This window comes from Schistocerca piceifrons, chromosome 7, assembly GCF_021461385.2.
Source record: "Schistocerca piceifrons isolate TAMUIC-IGC-003096 chromosome 7, iqSchPice1.1, whole genome shotgun sequence".
Classification (NCBI taxonomy): Eukaryota; Metazoa; Arthropoda; class Insecta; order Orthoptera; family Acrididae; genus Schistocerca; species Schistocerca piceifrons.
In genome coordinates this window covers 231,162,977-231,189,481 of record NC_060144.1, presented here as the reverse complement: position 1 = coordinate 231,189,481, position 26,505 = coordinate 231,162,977, and the positions used below count along the sequence as shown (strand labels likewise).

Genomic DNA, 26,505 nt, shown 5'->3' with positions numbered 1-26,505 from the left:
AGTAAAATGCCGAGTGGGACGAGATACACTATGTGATCAAAAGTATCCGGATACCTGGCTGAAAATGACTTACTAGTTTGTGGTACCCTCTATCGGTAAGGCTAGAATTCACTATGGTGTTGGCCCACTCTTATCCTTAATGACAGATTCCACTCTGGCAGACATACGATCAGTCACGTGCTGGAAGGTTCTTGGGGTATGACAGCCCATTCTCACAGAGTACTGCATTGTGGAGATGTAGGTCGGTCGGTGAAGCCTGGCACGAAGTTGGCATTCTCCTACATCCCAGAGGTGTTCTATACGATACAGGTAAGCACCCTGTGCAGACCAGTCCATTACAGCGATGTTATTGTCGTGTAACCACTTCGCCTCAGGCCGTGCATTATCAACAGGTACTCGATCGTGTTGAAAGATGTAATCGCCATCCCCGAATTGCTCTTCAACAGCCAGCCGGTGTGGCCGAGCGGTTCTAGACGCTTCAGTCTGAAACTGCGCTACCGCTACGGTCGCAGGTTCGAATCCTGCCTCGGGTATGGATGTGTGTGATGTCCTTAGGTTAGTTAGGTTTAAGTAGTTCTAAGTTCTAGGGGACTGATGACCTCAGATGTTAAGTCCCATAGTGCTCAGAGCCATTTTTTTGTTATTTAATAGTGGGAAACTGTGACAGTGCTACACACAACAACAAGGGGTGCAAGCCCCCTCCATGAAAACCACGACCACACCATAACACCACAGCCTCCGAATTTTACTGTTGGCACTACATACGCTGACAGATGAAGTTCACCGGGCATTCGCCATACCCACACCATGCCATCGGATCGCCACATTGTATACAGTGGTTCTTCACTGCACACAACATTTTTCCCCAGTTCAGTCGTCCAGTGTTTACGCTCCTTACACCAAGCGAGGTGTCGTTTGACATTTACCGGCGAGATGTGTGGCTTACGAGTAGCCGCTCGACCATGAAATCCAAGTTTTCTCACCTCCCGCTTAATTGTCGTAGTACTTTCAGTGGGTCCTGATGCAGTTTGGAATTCCTGTCTCATGGTGTGGATAGATGTCTGCCTATTAAACATTACGACTCTCTTCAACAGTCGGAGGTCGCTGTCAGTCAACAGACGAGGTTGGGCCGTATGCTTTTGTACTGTACGTGTCCCTTCACATCGAAAAACAGTGGAGCTAGGGATGTTTAGGAGTGTGGAAATCTCACGAACAGACTTATGACACAAGTGGTACCCAATCACCTGACCACGTTCGAAGTCCGTGAGTTCCGCGGAGCGCCCCATTCTGCTCTCTCACGTTGTCTGATGATTACTGAGGTCGCCGATATGGAGTACCTGGCAGTATGTGGCAGCACACTGCACCATTATTGAATACGTATGTTTTTGGAGGTTTCAGGATATTTTGATCACATAGTGTATGAAGCCAGTTTACTGCATTGAGTATTGCATACAGTACAGCAATAGTTCAGGAATGATGACTGTAGCAGCGTGACAGGTCTCCCTGTTATAAATCAGCATCTGTCTGGTGATGGTTTGTGGCCGATAACATTCATGGAACGGACTGGCCTTCGCAGTTTTGTCCTGAATCCTTTTGAATAAGTCAGAATGTCGGCTTCAGTCCATAGTCTAGTGTCCACCATCACTATCGTCTCTGGTTTCGACTTTTGGGGGTGGGCTACCAAGCCACCAGAGACATTCACAGATCTCATTAAACGTGTCGACAGGAGAGTTCAGTCATGACAAAGGCAAAGAGTAGGCCCGCTTATATTTATGTCTACGTTTGATCAGATAATGTAATGGTTATAAGCATCAGGTGACATCACATTTATCTTGAGGCACTAACCATTTTGAGAGGCTCTGAACTGCTCATCGTAGAGGTGCCAGACGCGCGCGTGGGCTTTGATGATGGTATGTGCCGCCAGGTAGTCGCCGATGCCTTTGGCGGGTTGAGAGGGGGCCATCCTCACATCTGTGTTGCCATGCACGAAGGTAGCTGGCTCGTTGAATGTAACCCACCATTTCACCTGTGAAACCATACAGTACCATCAAGCTCCTAGACGAAGTGAACGTGTTGTTAGCCTATAAACACTCTGAAATTCTTACTTACCCTATCTCCGAAGTTTTCAAACAGTACCCTGGCGTATTCAACGAAGTAGTCTGCCAGCAACTCGTTGGGCCAGCCTCCGATGTACTGCAGTGCTTGGGGCAGGTCCCAGTGGTACATAGTCACCTGTAGACGACATACTAGAGCGTGAAACGTATGATGTAGGGTTAACAAAATTCACCATTTTTTCGTCAAGTAATGAGAAACCTGCCCACTAACCACAGACATTGCCGAGATGGGTTGGCTTCCATGCCTCAGCGATACATATAGCTGTACCATAGGATCGACCACAATAAAGGGGTATTTGTGAAGAGGGCAGAAAAACATGTGATTCCTGAGGAGGGACAGCAGTCATTTCAGTAGCTGCAGGGACATCAGTCTAGATGAATGAGTGATCTGAACTTGTAACATCATCCAACACGGCCTTGCTGCACAGGTACTGCAAATGGCTGAAGGCAGGTACAAACTTCAGACGCTACTTTTCCCGAGAACATGTTCCTTTAATGTGTGGTTAAATGATGATGGAATTCTGTTGGGTAAAATATTTCGAACGTAAAACAGTATCCCATTCAGACCTCCGGTTTGTGTCTACTCAGGAGAATGACGTCATCAGGAAGAAGAATGATGAAGACTGGATGAGGGGGTCGCGGAAATTACTGGGAGACCGAGAGTTGAACTGGGGAGGAAAGAAATTTGGGGCATAACTTGAGGTTAGGTTAGGTTAGTGTTGTTTAACGTCCCGTCGACAACGAGGTCATTAGAGACGGAGCGCTAGCTCGGGTTAGGGAAGGATCGGGAAGGAAATCGGCCGTGCCCTTTGAAAGGAACCATCCCAGCATTTGCCTGAAACGATTTAGGGAAATCACGGCATAACTTGACTCACAGAAGGGATCGGTTGATAGGGCACATTCTCAGACACCAAGGATTCGTCATTTTAGTATTGGAGGGAAGTGTGGATGATTAAAAATGCCGAGGGACACCAAGAAATGAGCAAAGTAAGTAGGCGCAAATAGATGTGGCTTGAAGTAATTATTCGGAAATGAAGATGATTGCTAGAATTCGTCAGTTTTCGAGATGAAGACCGCAACAACGACAACAGCAACAAAGATAATCACATAAGTATGCCTGAAGTGTTGCGTGGATTCTGCAACAGTAACTCAGGCTGGTAGTTTGTTAATGGTTCTTGTATCCTTTTTTTCTTAACTTGTGTTTCAGAGATTTGTGATAAATCTTAACGTATATTATAATAAAAACGAGAATAATGACTTCGACGAGAAACGGGTGTAGTCATTTAAACCTTGAGGTTAGTAATGTTAGTGAAGGGCCGTTGCAAAATGTAATCTTGTTTGCAGAGATGAGGGTTAGCAGGAACAGTCAATGGATGCTAACAGTGCAGTAAATGGTGGACAAATATTGTGCGGACACATTTTATTACGTAGCTTTTACCATCTATTATGTATGTTGTGCAAAGGCAAAAGAGAATTCCAAATACCAAACTGCTGGACATCTAAACAGTGGGAATGACACCAAACAGAATGCAAGAAAGACAGTCCGAGAGCGGGACTCTTGGTCATTCGGAGAAAGGATAGGGACTGAAATCGGTCGTGGTCTTATCAAAGAAAATCTTGCAGCATTCGCAGCTGATTCATGTAATTATAGGAGTGCGAACAGGAGTTTGGTGGACTGATTCCCAGTTATGCTTCAAACAACTAGTTGTGGTTCTAATAACTTCAACTGCTTGCGAAGATGTCAAACATACACGAGTTCGGAAAATTACTTTGCTATTTACCTCAGTGGGTTTCCTGGTCTCCCCTACTTTAGGATTTTTCTGGTGAGTACATAGCACAGATCACTGCACATAGGTATGAATTTGTTGACCGTGGCACCCGTGTGCTGACGCTAAATGGGTGTCGACGACATCAGTGGCTGATATTTTCTTGTGTTGTTCGCTCGAAGGCTGGCAGTGCATTGGAAAACAATATATAAAATGACCATTGGTTGTGGACAAATAGATCTACGAAATAGTTACGTCTGGATGACATTTACATGATTTCATTGAATATAGCTGGTTCAGCACTTCTCGATGTGAAAGAAATGTCTGTTCATCTATAAACTGCAAACAGACTGCGTAAATGTGCATAAATCAACATAAAATCTTGTGATCTTTCTGCAACACACCCAGATAGTCTGTTACGCCTACAGTGATGACTGTGGTACCATTAAAAAGTTTCACAATTTGAGCTCAAGCCATTGCCAGCCTGAAAACTTCCTACCAGAAAACGATTTAATCATAGCATGTATATTTGTCTTCTCAATACTAAAATCTTGTGCTAGAGTGGGAATGAACTTACATCTTTACATTTCCCAGATGGGTTTCCCTTTATGATCTAGAATATTGTTTGACAAGTGTGGCGCCATATGAAGAGCGGGGCCCCAAAGCAAGGTTGACAACCAAGGAAAAGTTTAATCGCTGCATGCTGCAAATGATAAATGAGAAACAACGTCGTAGCCACATCTGTTAGGGCTTCGCTAGGCCGACATAGTCGATGGTCTACTTATGGTTCGGCCAAGTTCGCAGTCAACGATCAACACGGCAGCATCGTCTTGGAGAGGCCATCTGTATATTAAACGTCTTAGGAAGAATTTTATATGAACATTAGCTCGGTCTTTCTTCCACTGGAGACTGTAAAACTCAGTGTATCAAGTGACGTTTTCTGTTCAGAGATAATTGTAAATACTCATAACATTGCTGTAGAAGTGGAACATACGAAGTTAAGTAAATCTTCACATCTATATTGTAATTAAGTTAGCTAACACTTTGTACGCTACAGCTCCACTTCATCTCCTTCTGGAGCAAATAAAAGCAACAACCATTGTGCCAGAGAGTGTACTTTCGATACGACACAACAACAAGAACGGCATTTCAGTGCATAATATATTTCAGGGTCAGTGGTTAACATTGCGGGGTATATCCGAAATGCGTAACCTTTGCTCACTTTCTCCCACTTTTAGCACAATTTTTGTACATGTTCCGTTAATGTGAAGAGGATTAACAAGTGCTGAGAATTCCTGGTACGGAAATAGGCTGTCACCTCCATAACAGAGACAGAGAGCGAACTAGTGCGCCGTATAGCGAACTGCAATATCTGTTCGAATTCAGCCGGTGAAGGAAACTAGTACCACATACAGTTCGCCTGAACAGTAGAAGAACTGTTGGTGTAGAGTTCCTGTTGACCAGATTATGTGTTAATGTTTTTGGTTCAACCTCCTTTCCACAATGGGGTACATATACGGTGCACAGCTTACATGATCTGTTGATTGGAAAGCGATGGTTATATGCAGGACGCTTTGTGTTGGAGCTATATTTAGCACTCTGTTCTCTAATTGTCTTATGCAACACAAAGTCTTCGTTAAACAAACATGTTTTCGTCAGAACAGCATCATCTGAACTTGTGACTGACGAAACATGACATGAAAGTACCATACGCGAGTTAATTTCCTTATGATGCTACATTCAGTTATTCTGTGGTTGTCCAAACACTAGGTTCGTAAATTACGCAAAACTAAAAAGGCTATCACAGTTATTGAGAATATGAAATATTGAGCTACTTATTTATACTTATACCACTGCCCCATTTTCTATCCGTATAAGATTATACAATGAAGAGCCAAAGAAACTGATACATCTCCCTAATATCGTGAGGGGACCACACTAGCATGCAAAAGTGCCGCAACATGATATGTCATGGACTCGACTAATGCCTGAAGTGGTGCTGGAGGGAACTGGCACCATGCATCCTGCAGGATTGTCCATAAATTCGTAAGGGTACTAGGGGATGGAGTCCTCTTCTGAGCAGCACGTTGCAAGGTATCCCAGGTATGCTCAATAATGCTTCATGTCTGGGGAGTTTGATGGGCAGTGGAAGTATTTAAACTCAGAAGAATGTTCCTGTAGCCACTCTGTACCAGTTCTTGGCGTGTGGGGTGTCGCATTGGCCTCCTGGAATTGCGAAATTCCGTTGGAATGCACACTTGACATGAATGTATGCATGTGATCAGACACAATGCCTACGTACGTGTCACCTGTCAGAGTCGTATCTAGAGATATCAGGGGTCCCAAATCACTCCAACTGCAAACGCCTCACATCACTACAGAGCATCCACCAGCTTGGACAGTCCCTTGCTGACATGCAGAGTCCTTGGATTCATGAGGCTGTCTCCATACCCGTACATATCCAATTTGAAACGGGACTCGTCCGACCAGGCATTATATTTCCAGTCATTAATAGTCCAATGTCGGTGTTGAAGGGCCCAGGCGAGGCGTAAAGCTTTGTGGCGTGTAGTGATAATGGTTCGCACACTGCCACTTGTTGATGGCCCAGCACTGTAATCTACAGCAATTTGCGGAAGAGTTGCCCTTCTGTTATGTTAAACAATTATCTTCAATCGTTCTTGGTTCCGTAATTGCAGGATATTTTTCGAGCTGCCGCGATATCGGACATTTGATGTTTTACCGGATTTTTGATATTCACGGTACTCTCATGAAATGGTCGTTCGGGAAAATCCCCGCTTCATTGCTGCCTTAGAGATACTATGTCCCATCGCTCGTGCGTCGGCTATAACACCACTTTCAAACTCACTTGAATCTTGATAACCTGCCATTCTAGCAGTAGTAAGCGATCTAACAACTGCTCCAGACACTTGATGTCTTATGTAGGCGTTGCCGACCGCAGCGCCGTGTTCTACTTGTTTACGTATCTCTGTATATCTATTGCAGTTTCTTTGGCACTTCGGTGTATAAGAGTACATAATCCCTTCATTTTCCGCCCATTAATTTTTACTGCTGATACAGAGCGACTATTGACCTCTTATCCAACTATCTATTAATATTTCTTGTACTATAAACAATACCATGATACTCACCGTGAGTGAAGGATCATTGCTTATGATATTGGTTTCAGGTTTAGAAGACAGAGGATCTACACTCTGTCTCGTAATCCAATTAAGTTTTCCATAAATCGACTGCGGCGATTGTTTCCACTATTCCCAACCCTTCCTCATTTCATTTGGGTGTCACATCTGTACGCATCTCGTCGACGACAATTCTTAATCTATTACTTTCCTTCAGTTTTACTTCGTCTCATTTGTTTGCTAATTGTGATAACCGTTTGCTAGTGGAAATAATGTGTACGCATTTTCATTCTTGTTTTCTTATCCTGTGGAGTAGTGCTGAGTCTAATAATCCAGTCAGCAACTATGTTTACTTGGATTCTTTTGGCATCATACTGCAAGTCAGTGTCGTTCCTCTGTACCCTAAGAAATATCAGCTGTCACATTTCTGATACCACTCTCACTAACACAATGGACTAGCTAGTTACCATTTTGTTCGATGATTGCCAAGTTCGTGTGCTTTCTGTTCATCTTCGTATACTGTTGACTTACAGAGAAGGTAACACAATCGCATGGTGTGAAACTACTGTGATTTTCCTGGTCTCTCTGTACACTAACGCCTGCCGTACTGTTAAAGATGCCCAGAATTAACTTGTTTGTCAGAGTATTTTCGGGAACATTCAGCCCTAATTCTAACCATGACCCAGTAAACTTGTTTTATTTAAAAGAAATGAGTTGCTTATGAGCCATGCCCAATTGGACAGTGAATTACATAACCCGACAGCATGAGGGATTTCAGTCTAGGTACGTTTGTGAGGTAAGGGAAAATTTCAGATATCGGGAGTGGTCTATAGAATTTGTCACAGCTGTTAAAAAGCTGTGTCATTTTTATTCATATTTTCATTACGGTACTACAGTAACTGCAGGTGTTGCAATAGGCAAGAGAGGTTTATTGTACTACATTAAGTTTGTGGATAATATTACTTCTTACTTACCATCGGCTGAATTCCGTTAGCGAGTAGCTCGTTGATGAGGTTGTTGTAATAGTCGATACCAGGCTGGTTGATAATGTCAACGTCCCCAGTAGGCAACACTCGTGCCCAGGAAATCGAAAAGCGGTATACGTTCGCCTGTTCAAGCACAATATATTAATATCTTCGAAAAATGATTGTCAATTAATAGCTGATATTTGATGTTCATATATTAATGCTGAACTTCGGAATAAGGCTTTAAGTACCTGCTTAACCAATAATGGAGAAGATAGCTTGATTGTACAGGAAACTATAGATCACCGAGCTTAGTCAAGAGTGAAAAATATATTTACATTTTATCTAACAGATATTTAAAAACAAAATATTTAAGATAATAACAACTGTTATGTGTTGTATATATGGTAATATGAGATGAAATTACCCTGCAAAACTGTTTACCACTCTGAAAAGCTATGTGTACTATGAAGAGTGATTTAGAAATACGCGGTGATAGAAACGAAAAAAGTTACAGGTAAAGTTCTGTAATACACAACAAGGGCACCTTGTAATTATCAAATAGATGATTGGATACGACAGTGAATATTACAAGCTTAAGAACCAAGCACGCATCTTACGTGTCACTGGGTGCGTAATAACATTTCAGTCGGTACTAACTGACGAGGAATTTCAGTAGAGAACTACCTACCATTTTGACTAACAACAAGATCCATGGCTATTAGCGTATTAGCGGACAAGAACTGAGTAAGACGAAAGGCTATTATGCAATTCAGCAAAGTAATGACTATGCCTCTCGTGCTGTATGGAAGTCAGATTTTGGCTCTAAGTAATGGAAAAGGAAGGAGTGATAGGCTGAAGACACATATTCCAAGGATTATTTTGCACGTTAAATCGTAATGATGTGGAATGAGTTATTTTACATTCGCATTGCAAATTAATTTGTAAATGTGGCTACCGAATGAAGATTTATAAGATTTTTTTTTCATTTTTAAATATACATACGTGGATTAGGAATTTCTACCACACCATGTTTTACTTGTTATAGCAATAAAAATTCTACTACAGTACGGAAGAAGTTGTCAAGGAGAGACTTAATGACTTTGATTTCAAATTTTACTTTACTCCCTGTGAGGCATTTCGTGTCACGGGGTAAGTGATCAAAAATTTAGTTGCATCATTGGGCAGCACTTTTTATGCTAAGACAACCTTAATGCCGACTAATGAATGTCATTTTACCCTCTGGTGTTGTAATTATGTACATCATTGTTGCTTTAGACCTGTAGGGGATTATTTGCAACAAACTTCATGAGGGAATAAATACACTGTTAAACAGTAGCCAGAATGCCCAACTCCTTAAGCTGATGTTTACAAAATGGTTGTGGTTGAGTACCACACATTATTCTTACAGGACGTTTATGAACAATGAAGACTTTCTTTCTTAAAGATGAGCTACCCCAAACATTATTCTACAAGACGTTATTGAATAAAAACATGCAAAGTATCGCAAATTAATGATTTGTCTCTCTCCTCGATTTGCAATGATTCTAAATGAAACCGTTGCTGATCTAGGTTGTTTTACGAGCTCAAAAATGTAATTTTCTCAGTTTAAATGCTTATCAGTACGGATACCTAAGAAGTTCGAAGTTTCGACCCTATTTATTATTTTCTTGCCATTGTCATGGTGAAGTATCGCTAGTTATGCAGAACTGAATATGTTTTGTCCTTTTAATACTGAGGATGAGATCATTCGTAGAAAACTAGTCAATGATACTTTTAAGTACATTGTTTACCATTTATTCTATTTCTGTTCCTGTTTTTTTGCTTGGTATGATGACAATATTAGTGTCATCTGCAATGGGAACGAATTCTAATTACTGTATATTAGACATACATGAGGAATAACAGTGAACCTATTGGTTCATAAGTGAGTTCTTCGGAGTCAGAACTACGTCCCCGGACTAAATTGGTTCAATTACAATCACAAAAATAATAATACACATATAGAACCACGGAAGAAAATCAAGAGATTCTTTATGTCAGGAACATCACCCTCGTGATCTGAAAAAGAAATATACCTGTATTTCAAGGGAATGAAGGCTAATAGAACGGGCAAAGTTAAAAGGAACTGCGACTGAGCTACAAAAAATAATTTGTAAGAAGAAAACGCAGAAAAGAAAAGGGGGGAAAACCTTCTTATTTGGTAGGTATTAGATGTAAGTTGCACTTCCAGTTTGAAGACCTGCTAAATAGACATGGAAATAATAGTGAATAACACTAACTGTAATTCCATTGTCTTTCCATCTGATTACTAGACATATTAGAAGACACAGACTGCGATGACAGCTTGAAAGTAATATTAAATTTATTAATTTAAGAATCAACTGAATCACAGAAAATTATATATGCAGTTTGAATTTTCGCTGCTGTCACCCCCAGTTCGGCACTTAGCTTTTTATGTATGTTATTCCAGATAAATAATAGACATTAGTTTTTCAGTCCCATTCAGCAGCTAATATGTGACTGGACCTACATGTTTCTCTTCACCACAACGATTCACTTTGTTATTTTAAACATTATGTCTCTCTCCCCAACTTCTCCATCGAAATTACGTGCTCGAAGACTTCCCAATTTGAATGGTTCACTCTAATTCGTTTCGAGTGGAACCATTACTTTTAACTTTTCGAGTATCTGTCGTTTCAACCCTGACGGCCGACGATATTCTCACGGAGACTTTGAAGCTCCTAGTCTCTGTCGACAATATGGAGTAGGAGGAGTCTGTGTGATAGCATTGGGTTCCCTCGACTGTCTTTTCTTCATTTTCATAATCGACCGTAGTATACCATAAAACACTCATAATACACTCTACAAGCCCTCATCACTAACACGGCCCAAGCACACACGAGACCCGGTCTAAGGCGCTGCAGTCATGGACTGTGCGGCTGGTCCCGGCGGAGGTTCGAGTCCTCCCTCGGGCATGGGTGTGTGTGTGTTTGTCCTTAGGATAATTTAGGTTAAGTAGTATGTAAGCTTAGGGACTGATGACCTTAGCAGTTAAGTCCCATAAGATTTCACACACATTTGGACATTTGAACACACGAGACCTACTGAGGAATGGGGAAGGACTGTACTTCCGTATTTCTGGACTTTACGTAACCATCAATATTGGAACACGTGAGGCAATACTGACCTTACGACTTATCTTAGAAGGAAGATTAAGGAAAGGCAAACCTACGTTTCTAGCATTTGTAGACGTAGAGAAAGCTTTTGACAATGTTGACTGGAATACTCTCTTCAAAATTCTAAAGGTGGCAGGCGTAAAATACAGGTAGCGAAAGGCTATTTACAATTTGAACAGAAACCAGATGGCAGTTATAAGAGTCGAGGGACATAAAGGGAAGCAGTGGTTGGGAAGGGAGTGAGACAGGGTTGTAGCCTCTCCCCAATATTATTCAATCTGTATATTGAGCAAGCAGTAAAGGAAACAAAAGAAAAGTTCGGAGTACGTATTAAAATCCATGGAGAGGAAATAAAAACTTTGAGGTTCGCCGATGCCATTGTAATTCTGTCAGAGACAGCAAAGGACTTGGAAGAGCAGTTGAACGGAATGGACAGTGTCTTGAAAGGGGGATATAAGATGAACATCAACAAAAGCAAAACGAGGATAATGGAATGTAGTCGAAATAAGTCGGGTGTAGCTGAAGGAATTAGATTAGGAAATGAGACACTTAAAGTAGTAAAGGAGTTTTGCTATTTGGGGAGCAAAATAACTGATGATGGTCGAAGCAGAGAAGATATAAAATGTAGACTGGCAATGGCAACGAAAGCGTTTCAGAAGAAGAGAAATTTGTTAACATTGAGTATAGATTTAAGTGTCAGGAAGTCGTTTCTGAAAGTATTTGTATGGAGTGTAGCCATGTATAGAAGTGAAACATGGACGATAAATAGTTTGGACAGGAAGAGAATAGAAGCTTTCGAAATGTGATGCTACAGAAGAATGCTGAAGATTAGATGGGTAGATCACATAACTAATGAGGAGGTGTTGAATAGAATTGGGGAGAAGAGGAGTTTGTGGCACAACTTGACGAGAAGAAGGGACCGGTTGGTAGGACATGTTCTGAGGCATCAAGGGATCACAAATTTAGCACTGGAGGGCAGCGTGGAGGGTAAAAATCGTAGAGGGAGACCAAGAGATGAGTACACTAAGCAGATTCAGAAGGATGTAGGTTGCAGTAGGTACTGGGAGATGAAGAAACTTGCACAGGATATAGTAGCATGGAGAGCTGCATCAAACCAGTCTCAGGACTGAAGACCACAACAACAACAACGTAACCATCTATGAAAATGGGTCCGAAGTTCCGAAAGAAAGGGATTGTGGCACACTGGTTAAAGCACTGACTCGGATATATGAGTAGCGGGGTTCAGATACCCTTTTCAGAATGACTATGTTATCCAGAGTTTCGCCAAATCTATCAACTCGAATTTTAGAATGGTTTCTTTAGAAAGAACACAGCAGGTTTGCTTCAACATTCTTAACCATTTCTGGACTTAGTTCCAAATATAATAATCTCCCTACATTGTACCGTAAACTTACGATCCTTTGGTTTCTGTATTACCGAATTTCTTTTACTTTGTTCTTCATTGTCTCTTGCAGTATAAAATTGGGAACTGCTGCTGAAATGTTGCTTGTACTTTATTTGCTTCATCTAACTCCTGGAGAATACGGAGGCATTCTTTCTCCTGTAGCTCGAGAGAATGCTACATCAGTCCGAAATTGTGGTGCCTCCTGATATTAGACTTTCTGAGATTCAATTAGTTTCCGCATAATTGAAGTTCACCATTTAGTTCGCCCTTAGATGTTTACTCAAAGGAGCTTATATCTGAAAATGAAACAGCATTCGTTTTCGAGAAAAACTGCCCTTTTATACAGCTATAGAACTGTTTCTGCGACACATAAGGAGAATGAACACATCACCAACTTTTTGCAGTGAAGAATGAATTGATGACAAATGAAGAGAGACGTGTTGCGATCGGGAAATGCAGAAGATGGTCGTCTTCGCTTTGAAAGTGTACTCACATTGAGGGCCTTGAGCATCTGCACGTCCTCCTTGTACTTGTGGTAAGAATCGCAGGCAACGTCCCCTGTGTCTCCTGCAGTATATTCAGGATGGTTGTGGAAGAGGTAGTCCTGAATGTTTTCTCCCTTCCCTGTACAGATACGCCAGAACAGTTCAGTAAGTAATATTTCACAATGAATATTTTCATGAAAATTTAGTATTGACCCTTTGCCTTCGCCTAGAAACAACTTGGAACATATTGACCCCACACGTTATTGTAAACATAATTAAACATTTATATGGAAGAACCATTTTAAGCATTCAACGTAGGCTGCCAAATTCTTTATACAAGGTGACCTTTATTGCATCATGTATTACATTACACTTGCTGGGCAGTTCCGGTGTGTGGAAACGTTAAAATTCAGTTGCGTCGATGATACTCGTATATATGTCAAATTTCAAATTTCGAAATTATTTTACCTACGTGAGAAAAGAAACTTGTTCCTCATCTTCCTTCATACACACACACACACACACACACACACACACACACACACACACACACACACATACACACACAGATCCGTACTGGCGTCACACTAGACAATCTTTAAATATACAGCTGCATTTAGAAAAAATGTACGGGCCGAAACTTCCTGATAATGTAATATGAAACATCATACAACGAATGTAATATTGTGTACGGAATTTTTGCAGCCTAAGGCGGATGCTTAAAATTGTTTTAACAGTTAAAAGTTGCGTCGAGGCTGTGAATCCATATGTGCGGAAATTAATGATGGAATGTTTTCTTACAGAAAGTTTCTTTAGTTCTCGTTACATTGCTGCTGAATACATTAGTCGTTCTGAACTCACCATCTTCATTCCAGGCTCCTTCGATCTGATACGCTGCTGTTGCAGCTCCGAACATGAAGTCATCTGGGAATCTGTCAGCTGCTGTCTGTGCCGAAGCAACGGCCAACGCAGCCGCAAAGGCGATCAGCAACTTCATGATTGGCAATGTCCAATGCCCCTATGTGACCTTCTCCAGGTCTCTATATATAATGTAGCAACGCTGCAGTTTCGTAAGATGTTTACAAAAACTCAATAAATTAAATTAGATAAATTTTTGTTATCATCAGTTAATCAATACATATCGTTAGAGATAGCCTCTGCTGTAACATACAAGTGCTTCTCAGCGATATTATCGGAGGTGTGCGGAGGGAACGTCATGAGTAGGTGAGTGTTATACAATGGTTTCAGTAGAGGCTTTCTTATCAATTACGTTTCAATACTCTCACCTGCCCCACTAGGACGGTGCTGTAAACGCGCGAGTCGGATGTTTAGCAACGTTGGTTCTGAAGAAAATGATAGTTGTCAACGATTGCAACGGTATATGTGACTCATAGCTTAGCTAAGTATTCCAAACTATAAAAAGAATAATTATTTACGTGTTTTGGTAAAATCTCATAAATCAATATAATTACATGGACAGCCGGTTCTCATTTTATGAAGAATCATTTTTTTAACTCTATTGGATAGAAAGGGGTCGATATTTGCTCACGTCCGTAGGTATAGCCTAAATTACCCTACAGGTGACCTCTGGATGGTGCTAAACGAGCAACAGTGTCATATGTGATATACAATATGTCCAGAAAGATAACCAATAACCGTCCTTTTTAGGATCATCCAACTAGTTCGTATTATGCAGCTTAATATCGAAGGCGTAAGCTCTACCAAATGTATCTGCGGGACCAACTGCATGAACTTAAAAGCGATGTTTCAAAATTCAAGAAACGCATACGAAATATTTTCAGCACAGAGGACGAATACGTAGTTATAGACTGGTCGAAGCTATCCACCATCCACAATATGGAATAGCCACTTATGTGAAGTCAGGCCTTAACGAAGGGCATGTAATTGATTCTACAGAAGTTAACCACATCTACACAATAATAATCCAGACAAACGACTTAAAATTTGTGAACCTCTACAAGCCTCCAAGTGTGAACTGGACATCTACAGTTCTGCCGGCTTTCGATCACCCTTGTATATACACTGGAGACTTTAACAACCATCACACGGATTGACGGTACGACACCGTGGATGTCAATTGGGAGTCACTAGCTCAATGGGCAGAAACTACCAGCATGCACTTGGTCTTTGATGTGAAAGACACGGGAGCCTTCCACTCTGCACGCTGGAATAAGGATTACAACCCAGACTTGGTACTGTGTCCAAAGATCAGCTAGATGAACCACTTGACGCCACTCGTACTGTTCTGTCTAACTTCCCAAACTGCCAACACCGTCCTGTTATGACAGAAATTGGTTTAAAAATTCCACTTGAAATACAATGCCCCTACCCAGATGGAATTTTCAACGAGCTCACTGGGATGGATTCCCAAAAGACCTTGACTCCAACTTAAAGACAACAGCAAACAACTACGATGACTTCGTTAGACTAGTTATCAAAACTACTAAGTCAAACATTCCTAGGGGTTACAGAAAGGAATATGTGTCTGGCTGGAACCAAGAAAGTGAGGCTTTATATCAAGAATACCAAAGTTCTAGAAATCAAACAGAGGGCTCACAGCTACTCCACTCTTTAAAAAAGAGCAGACGAGAGAAATGGGAAGCAACACTCAAAGAAATTAACTTTGCAAAGTCAAGTAGGAAAGCATGGAGAGTCTTGAATGGGCTAACTGGCAAGCAATACCTCAAAAAGCCGTATCCTAAATTGAGACCCGACCTCATTGCCAACCGGATCGCAGACTTCACAAGGGTAAAGAGAGACAACAATCACACAAGAGCAGTAAAATATAAACTCTCTAACCTCAAGCGCAGTGCCCCAAGAAACGAGCCGCTTTCCAGGACCTTTCCAATAGTGGAAGTAGAAAGTTATAGCTACTCTCAAACTTGGCAAGTCTGAAGCACCCCTGAGAGCTACCGTTCTATAGCACTGCTCAGTCGTACATTCAAACATTTGGAACGAGTCCTCCTACCAGAATAGCACCTTTCGTCGAGGCTGCTACCCCTCCTGAACAAACTGGCTTCAGACAAGGACACAGCTGCACCGACCAAGTTCTTGCCCTAACTACCCATATCGAAGCAGGTTTTCAAGGCCATCCGAAATCAACAGCTGTCTTCATCGACCTGACTGCCGCATATGACACTGTCTGGTGACAGGGACTGATCTACAAATTACTGCAAGTTCTACCAAGACGAGCAACTATGTATCTAATATCCAGCATGTTTAGTGAAAGACAATTCGAAGTGTTTCTACGCAGCTTTAAAAGCCACAAACGGAAAATAAATAATGGACTACTACAGGGACCTGTTTTATCCCCATCATTATTCAATATATACATTAATGATCTACCAACCACAACATCAACTAAATTCATCTATGCTGATGACATCGCACTGGTAATACAGAGCAGTAATTTAAAAGATGGTGAACGAATTCTTACGGAGGATCTGGAGAAGATGTTAACTTTCTTTGAAGCCCTGAGATTGATCCCAAGCACATGAAAATCTGAATTCTCTTGTTTCCGTCTAGCGAATCGTGCTGCGAACTACAAACCAAGAGTTCTGCTCAATAGACAAACGTTGAAGGTACAATCCTTTCCCAAAATATCTCGGAATCACTCTAGATAGAACCCTGAGCTACAAAGAGCACATCATCACGCGTTCTCATAAACTTGCTGCGAGGAACAACGTACTATATAAGCTCAGTGGTACCACCTGGGGAACCTCTGCTGAGTGTCTGCGTTTAACTGGCATCAGTCTTGTGTACTCTGCTACCGAGTACTGTGTTCCTGTCTGGTTGGAAAATGTACATGTGAAGAAGGTAAACACAAAGCTGAACGACTCAATGCGCTGCATTACCGGTTCCATCAAATGAACCCCATACCACTCGTTACCTGTATTGAGTTACATCCCTCCACCTCACTTAAGGCGGAAAAAAGCTCTACTGAGGGAGGCCAAGAAAATCTATGCGTCACCCTCCCTACCACTGCTCCAGGAATTCTGTCATCCGCCACAGTAACGATTGCGATCAAGAAGACCAGCCAGTGTTACTGCAGGTCAACTCATCGCGGATGATTTTGATCTAAATGAAAGCTGGAAGCCTGAATGGTCAACAAAAACATTGGGAACAAGAGACCATCACCTTGATCCCACAAAGAGGCGAAAAGGTTTTGACCTACCGATGAACCTCTGGTGCCGCCTCAACAGGTTCAGGACTGGACATGGTTGTTGTAGTTACTTCAGGTACAAATGGGGCTGGACCAGTTCACCAATGTGTGAATGTAATGAAGAAGAACAGACAATTGAATATCTAGTCCAACGCTGTCCACTTCATTCATACCCTGGGATTGCCGACGACTTGTTCACTCTCACACCCAGCTTAATTAATTGGTTGAAAAACACAGAGTTTAAGGTTTAATCTTGTCTTATATCTTATGTATATTGTATAAAATCACTTGTCTTATATCAACTGTATATTGTATAAAGTCACCATACGATTAAATAAATTGGATAGAAGTATTTTAATAACAATTTACTCGTTCAACGAATGTTTAGTGTTACAATACATACAGCGAGAATAACAAAATTGTTGAAGTAACGCATTTCCTCCACCCAGTCACAAACGAATTTGACGCAGTGTCTGCATAATTCGTAGGTAGTGCATGACATTCTCATGGTACCAGCATTTTGTACAATTGTCTTAAGCCTTTTTGCAGCTTTTAGACATGAAATACTGCAGCTGCTAAGAAATCGTTACACACAGTCGCATTAGAAATTCTATTCGTATGAATGATTCAGCATATTACGGTATGTGCCGTGTCTCAAGCTGTTTCAAAATGATGTGCAAAAAACTCGGGTTATTAACTGTGCATAAAAACAGAGGAGCCAAGTCAGCAGTTTTCATTCAAGAACGTCACAGAGCATTGTAAATACGGTAAAGACCACGTTAGTTGCCTGTCCTAAATTTTGACACCATAGTACAAATACTGAATTATTCCATCTTTTCCACTTTTGAGGTAGCTATATGACTCTCACTCTTTCAGTGATACAACTGAATATACCTCAGAATTTACTGTTGGGACACAAGTATTATTATATGAAACCGTGATGTCCGTTCTTTCGGACATGTCTCAGGTCCAAGTCCCGGGCCAGCAAACATTTTCTCTCGTCGTCGCTGATTCTCATCAATTCCCGATGCAGATGACATAATTTGTTCCTTTCCTTCTCTTTCCTTTCTCCTCCCCCCCCCCCCCCCCCGCCCACCCACATCCACCTTCAATTTACGTAGTAACTATCGTAACTGAGGATTTCACGTGGTATCTGTTCATTCAGATATTTACGATAGAACAGACAATACACATTCATATAACTGATTCATCTCGATGGCCAATTACAGCACAACCTTCAGTGAAGATGCACATTTACGTTTGACCTCCAGCGGAAATCTAAAATTAGCGAGCAAGCAGAACATCGAACGTAAATGAAGGTTAATGGAGTTACGTGGGAATGTGATGTGGTCAGGGAGCGAGCCGAGATAGTCCGCTCATTTGTGATAAACACTGTGTCCGGGTGGTGCAGTGGTTAATGCAAATTCCCAGTAAGCAGGAGCTCCCACGTTCCACTCCCGTTCACGCACAAACTTTCACTCGTCGCTGCTTATTCCGCATGAAGTCCCTATGCAGCTGATTCAATTTCTTCCCTTTCCTTTCTCCACCATTCCAGCCTCAATCTACCTAATAGTAAGTACTAGCATAGCGCCCACTGTTTCGATCTCGTAGACTGTAAGGTCTGCACAGATGTTTTTGTTGAATGGGATTTGATGTTGTTACAGTCGTTGCTAAAGTGTAAATTTCAGCGCTATAAAAGAGTTAGCTTACCCTTTACATCGCTGTCACTCGTTCCACTGTTGAATTTCTCCAGTGGGTTCAATATAACTTCATATAGCGTGTTAAGAGACAAATTGGAAAAGCCGTTCTATAGTTACTACAGCCACACTTACACCCGGCGATGATTTTTCTCGTCTCAAACGGATGGAGAGACGTCTACAGACGTTAAAGTAACCTCTGGCGTGCCACAGGAGTGTTTTATGGGACCATTGGTTTTCACAATATGTATAAATGACCTAGTAGATAGTGTCGGAAGTTCCGTGCGGCTTATCGCGGATGATGCTGTAGTACACAGAGAAGTAGCACCATTAGAAAATTGCAGCGAAATGCAGCAAGACCTGCAGTGGATAGGCACTTGGTGCAGGGAGTGGAAACTAACCATTAACAGAGAAAAATGTAATGTATTGCGAATACGTAGAAAGAAGGATCCTTCATTGTGTGACTATATGATAGCGGAACAACCACTGGTAGCATTTACTTCTGTAAAATATCTGGGAGTATGCGTACGGAACGATTTGAAGTGGAATTATGAAATAAAATTAATTGTTGGTAAGGCGGGTGCCACGTTGAGATTCATTGGGAAAGTCCTTAGAAAATGTAGTCCACCAACAAAGGAGGTGGCTTACAAAACACTCGTTCGACCTATACTTGAGTATTGCTCATCAGTGTGGGATCCGTACCAGGTCAGGTTGACAGAGGAGATAGAGAAGATCCAAAAAAGAGTGGCGCGTTTCGTCACAGGGTTATTTGGTAACCGTGATAGCGTTACGGAGATGGTTAGCAAACTAAAGTGGCAGACTCTGCAAGAGAGGCGCTTTGCATCGCGGTGTAGCTTGCTGTCCAGGTTTCGAGAGGTTACGTTTCTGGATGAGGTATCGAATATATTGCTTCCCCGTACTTATACCTCCTGAGGAGATCACGAATGTAAAATTAGAGAGATTCGAGCGAGCACGGAGGCTTTCCGGCAGTCGTTCTTCCCGCGAACCATACGCTACTGGAACAGGAAAGGTGGCACGTAAAGTGCCCTCCGCCACACACCGTTGGGTGGCCTGCGGCGTATAAATGTAGATGTAGATATTGCTGTACAGGTAATCATATATAATCATTGGATCCATTTTGTGATCGGTAAAGATTAGTTTGCATGACAGTTACAAGAAAAATAATTTTATAGACATATATTACGCCCAGTAAAAATTAATGTATTTAATAACAATTTCTTTTCCTATAGAGTTCTGACAAACAGGATCCGTTGTGATGATTGTTAAATAGCTAATTGTGCCTTCGCCCACAGATTGCAAACATCTAACTTTTCGCCCGAATGAAGGCAATAAAAGCACGGCCTTTTCCGAATATAATTTGACTAAAAAAGGATTCTGTTTTCATGGTGAAGTCTTTTAATAATTTCATAAAATATATTTTAAATAAAACACATATAAATGTAATGAATTTTATCACCTTAGACGTTGAATTTCCAAAAACATGGAACAAATATTTTATTTTTTTATTTTTAAGGAAGATACCAAATACTGCGTCAATTTTCATAGCTGTTGCTCGAAAAACGCTTCAGTACCTCTTTAATAATGATTTATCTCGGAAAAAACTGTCATCCACTGTTTGACCCCTGTAGGGGTTGAATTTCCAAAACTTCTGCAGCACATTTTCTTTTTCTGACCAAGAAACTAAATAGTAATTTTCCTAGTTCTAGTTTCAAAATTGCCTGACGAGCCACATTTCTTAAAAAAACTTTCCATCCTCTTTTCACCCCCTTAGGTGCGGAATTTCGAAAAATCCCTTCTTAAAAGATGCCAAAAATGTTAGATCTAACTTCTCCAAATTCACGTACGTGTCATAAGTGGTTTTGGCTGGGCAATGATGCGTCATTCAGTGTGTTCTTTTATACTGTACACATACATTAAACGAGGGGATATTTTTGTGCTACACATACTAGTGCGTGCTGAAACATAATGCCGCCGAATTCTTTATGTGAAAACTCACAAATGCCTTTTAAAAAATCGTTATTAACTTGCTACATTGATGTTCTTCATGCCTGTCAATCTGGCGGCGAACACGTTTCTCCCAACGAGAGACTAGTTTGTTGATACCGTACCTGTAGACCGTTTGACTTTGTTGTCTAGTAACAATCTCAGCTCTCCTTGCATCGCTTTATCACCTTCAAATAGAAGTTCACAAAGGTATTCTGTAAGTGTTGAAAACATATGAAAATCAGATGGGGCCAAGCCAAGACTTGGATGACTGATGACAGTGAACTCAAAGTGCCGGATTATTGCAGATATAGCAGCGCTCGTGTGTTGTCAGACATTGTCATGTTGAAGGATGTACTGTATCCCCTGGGGTGGTCATAAATTTGAAATTTCTAAATGACATGTAATGATAATTATTGTATAAGTATCTGGCGATGTACACCAAAGAGTAAACAATTGCATTGTGTTGCAATACAACCCACGGACATTCGAGATTCTGTGACTAGCTTCTTTTTTTTTTTTTTTTTTGGTCTTCTTCTGTTCTTGGTTCAAAATGGTTCAAATGGCTCTGAGCACTATGGGACTTAACATCGGAGGTCATCAGTCCCCTAGAACTTAGAACTACTTAAACCTAACTTACCTAAGGACATCACACACATCCATGCCCGAGGCAGGATTCGAACATGTGACTGTAGCAGACGCGCGTGTAGGGAAGCAGCCTACTCACGCTGTATAAAATTCACATCACTCTACCCATTGTGTGCCAGCCTAGTCCGCTGTAACTAGCTCTGACGTCATAAATGTTGCGCAATACTGTTAAAATCAAGTAAATAACCTGAAACGGTTCTAGCATGTCAGGAGTAATACTAAATCAATATGTGTTGAATGTCAGTTCAATAACTTTAACCATTTTCGAAATTTGGATGTTTTTCTGTAAAAATCATTGGCGCAACAGAAAAGAGCTAGAAACTTAAAAATTTTTATTTAGATTCCTTTTTCATAATAATTTAATAGAAACAGTACTTTGGATTTCACAAATTAAAATTTCTGTTGAAATTCATGATTTACTGGTTTTTGTCTTAAATATTAAGGAAGCATGATAGATTAAGTAGGCTAATAAATAAGGCTAGGATATTTAAAGTTAAGTAGAATGGAGATCCGCTATAATCATAAAGATGTGAGAAGTTTCAATTGAATAACTATAAAACTATAGCGATAGCGTATCTCCAAATGTCAAGTTCAGAGCTCGTCTACTGCATGTAGTGTAATTAAATTAATTCTCTCGCCCAAAATATTTGACTTAGCCACGTCAAATTTTTATTATGATTACTTACTTGTGTGCTGAATGCACATCTAAATTGAGAACTTCGTCGGCCATCAGCAAAAGAAGCTATGATTTATTCGGTAACTTAATGTGGTGCATTACTAGCCCAGCGGCTAGTCGGGAGAGCCGATTTGATCAGGCGTTCCCTTAGCCGACCGCACCGCGGCTTTATATATAGGAACGCTGCGCGAGGAAGCAAGGCCCCAGTTCTCTCCAGACGCTGAATAGCACACCATCTGTGTCGGGAGTCGCGTCGCGTCGGTATCATTGCTATAAACAACCTCGGATGCCGTATTAAGTTACTCGGGATACGCGTAACCATGAAATCATTTTCAAGTGAAGTGTTAATTCTGGGATGACTTTAATGATCTATCTTCAGTTTGCGTATGTCGTATTTTCACGTGCCGTCGCGGGACAAACATTCTACCATTACTTAGCGTGGCGTTTGATGAACATTAACATCAAATTATGCCGAGCATTCACTCAAACATTTAATTTGGAAGTTATAGTTGCATCAGCGCATTAGACTCTGAACTGCTCTGTTAGTCAGATTGTGTGGATTCTTTTTTTTTTCATCTGTGACTTTTCAGAATGTAGAGAACCTTTTTTACACGATGAACCTTGACAATTTCCTAATTCCTCAGAGCTTTAAGCTGTAGCTGTAAGTGTGTTTCTCAGATGATGTGGGCACTAGGAATTCTAATTACAGGCTTCACATTTTGCTAATCACTTTCTGGTTGCCAAAATTGTAGTTAGAGAGCCAGTGTTGAGAACGGCAAAACAACAGCATAAATAATAGGAACATTTATATAACATTAAAATCCACCAGCCGCCCCACATATAGTGCATCGGCCGGGAAGTGCATCTTTTCTACATTACATTCTACATTTAAATATAACAACATATAATTTCCACCAGCCGCCCCACATATGGTGCTAATCGGCTGGGAAAGAAACTGAGTAAAAGTGAAAGTGATTTTTAAATATTCGGATTCACGAGTGAAATGCGACACGCAACTGTGTAATAGAACAGTGAAAGTGTTACGTGTGCATGTGGACGACGCAATTGGATTAACAATGCATCAGGATTGACAGAGCTGGCACTGAGTATAGCGGCGCTGACGGCATCGCGAGAAGCCAGTTTCGCCTCACCGCAGTCGTCCGCCGGAGCAACTGGAGCCGCGCTTGCAGTTGGGGGCCACGCAAACACACAACAGCTGTCGGAGTGCCGTCTGCAGTTCAAGGCGGCGTCGCATCAGTAATCCTGGTACGCCGTGCCTGCAACGCCATACGTCGTGCAGAAGGAACTAAGTTAAGTGGAAAGCTGTTAAAAATTTTACTAACCTGCGCCAAGAGACTGTCGGAAATGGAATTGCCAGAAGAAACCGAGGTTAAACTCAAATCAGAACCTATGTCTGTTGAGGGAGCTGTAAATCCAGACATTCGTTCAAGTGTAAATATGCATGAAAGTAGTAATGTTAAAGTGAAATATGAAGTATTGTCTCCCGACAGTAGTGTAAAAAGGGGTAATGATTGAATAATAGAGACCCCTGTAGTAAATCAGAAATTAGAAATCGTTAATTTATTCGATGATAGTTTATCTGACGAGTTAAAAACGAATCAGTCATCAGAGATGGTAGAGTTTAAGAAGGATAAGTTAGATATGGCTCATAAATCAGAAGTTTCATTTAGTTTTGATGATTCTGGTGTTGGAGCTAGTTTTTCGTCACCTGAGTGTGAAAAGAAACAAGCTAGTGAGCAACCCAAAGATACTGGGGCTATTGATTTAAATGTTATATTACAAGCAATAGCTGCCAGTAATGCAAAAGTGTCAGCCAGTAATGACAGCTGAATTAAAGTCTAAAATTGTGGCCAGCCAAACCAATTTTAATAAACAGTTTGAGGCAATGGACAATAAATTAGGAACCAATAATGCTGAATTAAAATCTAATATAATTGAGGTAAATAATAGGATTGTGGCCAGCCAGACCAATTTTAATAAACGATTTGAGGTAATGGACAATAAATTAGAATCCGATAAAGCTGAATTAGAAACTTCCTTCAAGACTGGCTGCAGTAAGTTGAAAGAGGATCTGGATAGTTTGAATTATAAAATTGATTACAATCATGAGGATATTAAGAAAAAGGTTGCTCAAAAATTTTCTGAAATGTATAAAACAGTAAACTCCGAAGTTGCTGAGGTTCGCAAAGACTTCCAAATGGAAGACGCAAAGCTGGAGCACAAGTTAACAGAAAAGATCGAGGCGAAATCTGAACTGTGCTCAGTTAGGTTTAAAGATGTTAATATAAAAGTAAACGTATGTCCAGCAGAAGTAAATGCAATCATAACTGATACTACTCATATTGTGCAAAGAGTAGATAATGACGAAATGAGAGTAGAAAATATTAGTACTAACATTGCTAATATTGAGAGTAAAGTAGCTCCAGTAACTTCTGGTAATGGTAGTATGCAACAAATTGTAGCTGCGAACGCCGCTTTTATCGGGTGTCGGCAGTTCTTGCGGTTCGATCCAGATAAAAATATCCACCCGCTAGATTTCTGGAACGATTTTGAAAATGTGATTCCACCAACTTGGTCTGAACGAGAGAAAATCTTATTTATTAGAAGCCATTTAGCAGGTGACGCCATGCGTTGGTCAGCTGATGTTATGTTGAAATGTAAAACATTAGCAGAATTTAAAACAGCTTTCATTAATGAGTATTGGTCTAGCAATAAGCAAAATGAAGTGTTGAGAGAATTTTGGAGTGGAAAACGCTTCAATGCAGGCAAGGAATCTATTAAAGAATTTGCTAGGTCATGGATCTCACGTTTGTCACATTTGGCCGAAAAGTTAAAACCTGAAATGATAATACTAGGTCTTGAAGTCAAACTCCCATGGTATTGGCAAACTAGAATTATATCTGCCCCTAGAGACAATCTGGATCCTTTCATTGAATATTTGGAACGTATAGAAAGTGTTGCTGCCAATGAGGAGCAAGCACGTAATAACAGAAATGCTAATAACACTAGTAGTCATTTTAAGAACGAGCAGAATAGCAATGTAAACATCAGAGCAGTAGGTGTTCGCCATTCTAAGAGAGGTAGGAATTGGAGAAATAATTATCAGAACCAACAATGGCATCCAAATTATAGTAATTTTGTTCTGAACAAAATTATGCAGGTGAACAACAGTACGGAAAGCAATGCTGTGCCAGTTAACTATAATGGAAATAAAGTAAACAGCAGTAGGGCGAGGCAGGAAAACTGGTTCCCGTCTATGAGGACACTGGCGCTTACCAGGCGGTTACATTTCCTAAGCTAGTAATTACAATAATTGGTAAGACAGATCAGAATACTCAAACTGAACATGTGGATGAAGGGTCGGTAGCATCTAAGGATACAGCAGAAATATTAGATCACTCACAGTATTTGATAGATACCGTGTTGGAGACGCTTTCTAAGTGGGAAGAGAAAGAGAAGGCGCAGCAGTGTAACGGTAGGGAAGAGCTACAAAATACTGAATTGTCAGGTGAAGAAGCAGAAGAAATTCATGCTTATATTTACGATGAGGATGATGTGCTCTTATCTAAAGTACCTGTGCAGGATGTTGATACTGTACTAATAGATTTAGAACAGGAGGTAAGTGAGAATGTAGAGGGTAGCCTGTTGGGGGTTGATGAACCCAGTAGCTGTGACCAGTTGTCACTTGAGAAGGAACCCGACGATAATAATGAAAGTGGTTTAGCTGTAACTAGTGTTATTCCCGGTCTGGAGGCGCAGAATCGCTCAGACTACAGTAATTTGCGTCATGTTCGGCAAACTAAGTGTAATGAAGCTGTGCGGTGTTTCGATTTGAAATTAATAGACCGACTGGAAAAGGCAGCTGAAAATATAGTTCACGAAACTCCTACACATTTTAACCTAAATGTAATGAAAACAGATGTCGATCACTTTAGTTGGAGACAAATCCAAAAGGAACTATTGGATGAGTTTGAGGAACCACCTGTACAACAGAGAATAAGCCACCCTATAATAATAGTGAATATGTTGGGTATCAATGTACGTTGGCTCTTAGACAGTGGAAGTGAGGTGAGTGCGATATCTCAGTCCTTCTTTGATGCGTTACCTGGTAAAGACAAGCTTACAGTAATGAGGGTATCAGGACTAAGAATAATTGGTGCTACTGGCAAGGTGTCAAAAACGGTAAAGCAAGAAGCTTTGCTGCCCTTTAATATTAATGGTAATT

At 40.9% G+C, this 26,505-nt stretch overlaps 1 protein-coding gene across 1 annotated transcript; it reads right to left on the bottom strand.

Moving 5' to 3' along the window:
* Positions 1–1,840: 1,840 nt before the first annotated feature.
* On the bottom strand, positions 1,841–14,048 carry LOC124805580 (myrosinase 1-like). The gene is made up of 5 exons (XM_047266147.1): positions 13,913–14,048; positions 13,060–13,190; positions 7,992–8,126; positions 2,110–2,232; positions 1,841–2,026 (listed from the first exon to the last, which is right to left on the bottom strand). Exons 1-5 carry the CDS (start codon positions 14,046–14,048, stop codon positions 1,841–1,843), a joined length of 711 nt encoding a protein of 236 aa, XP_047122103.1.
* Between the last annotated feature and the right edge of the window lie 12,457 nt (positions 14,049–26,505).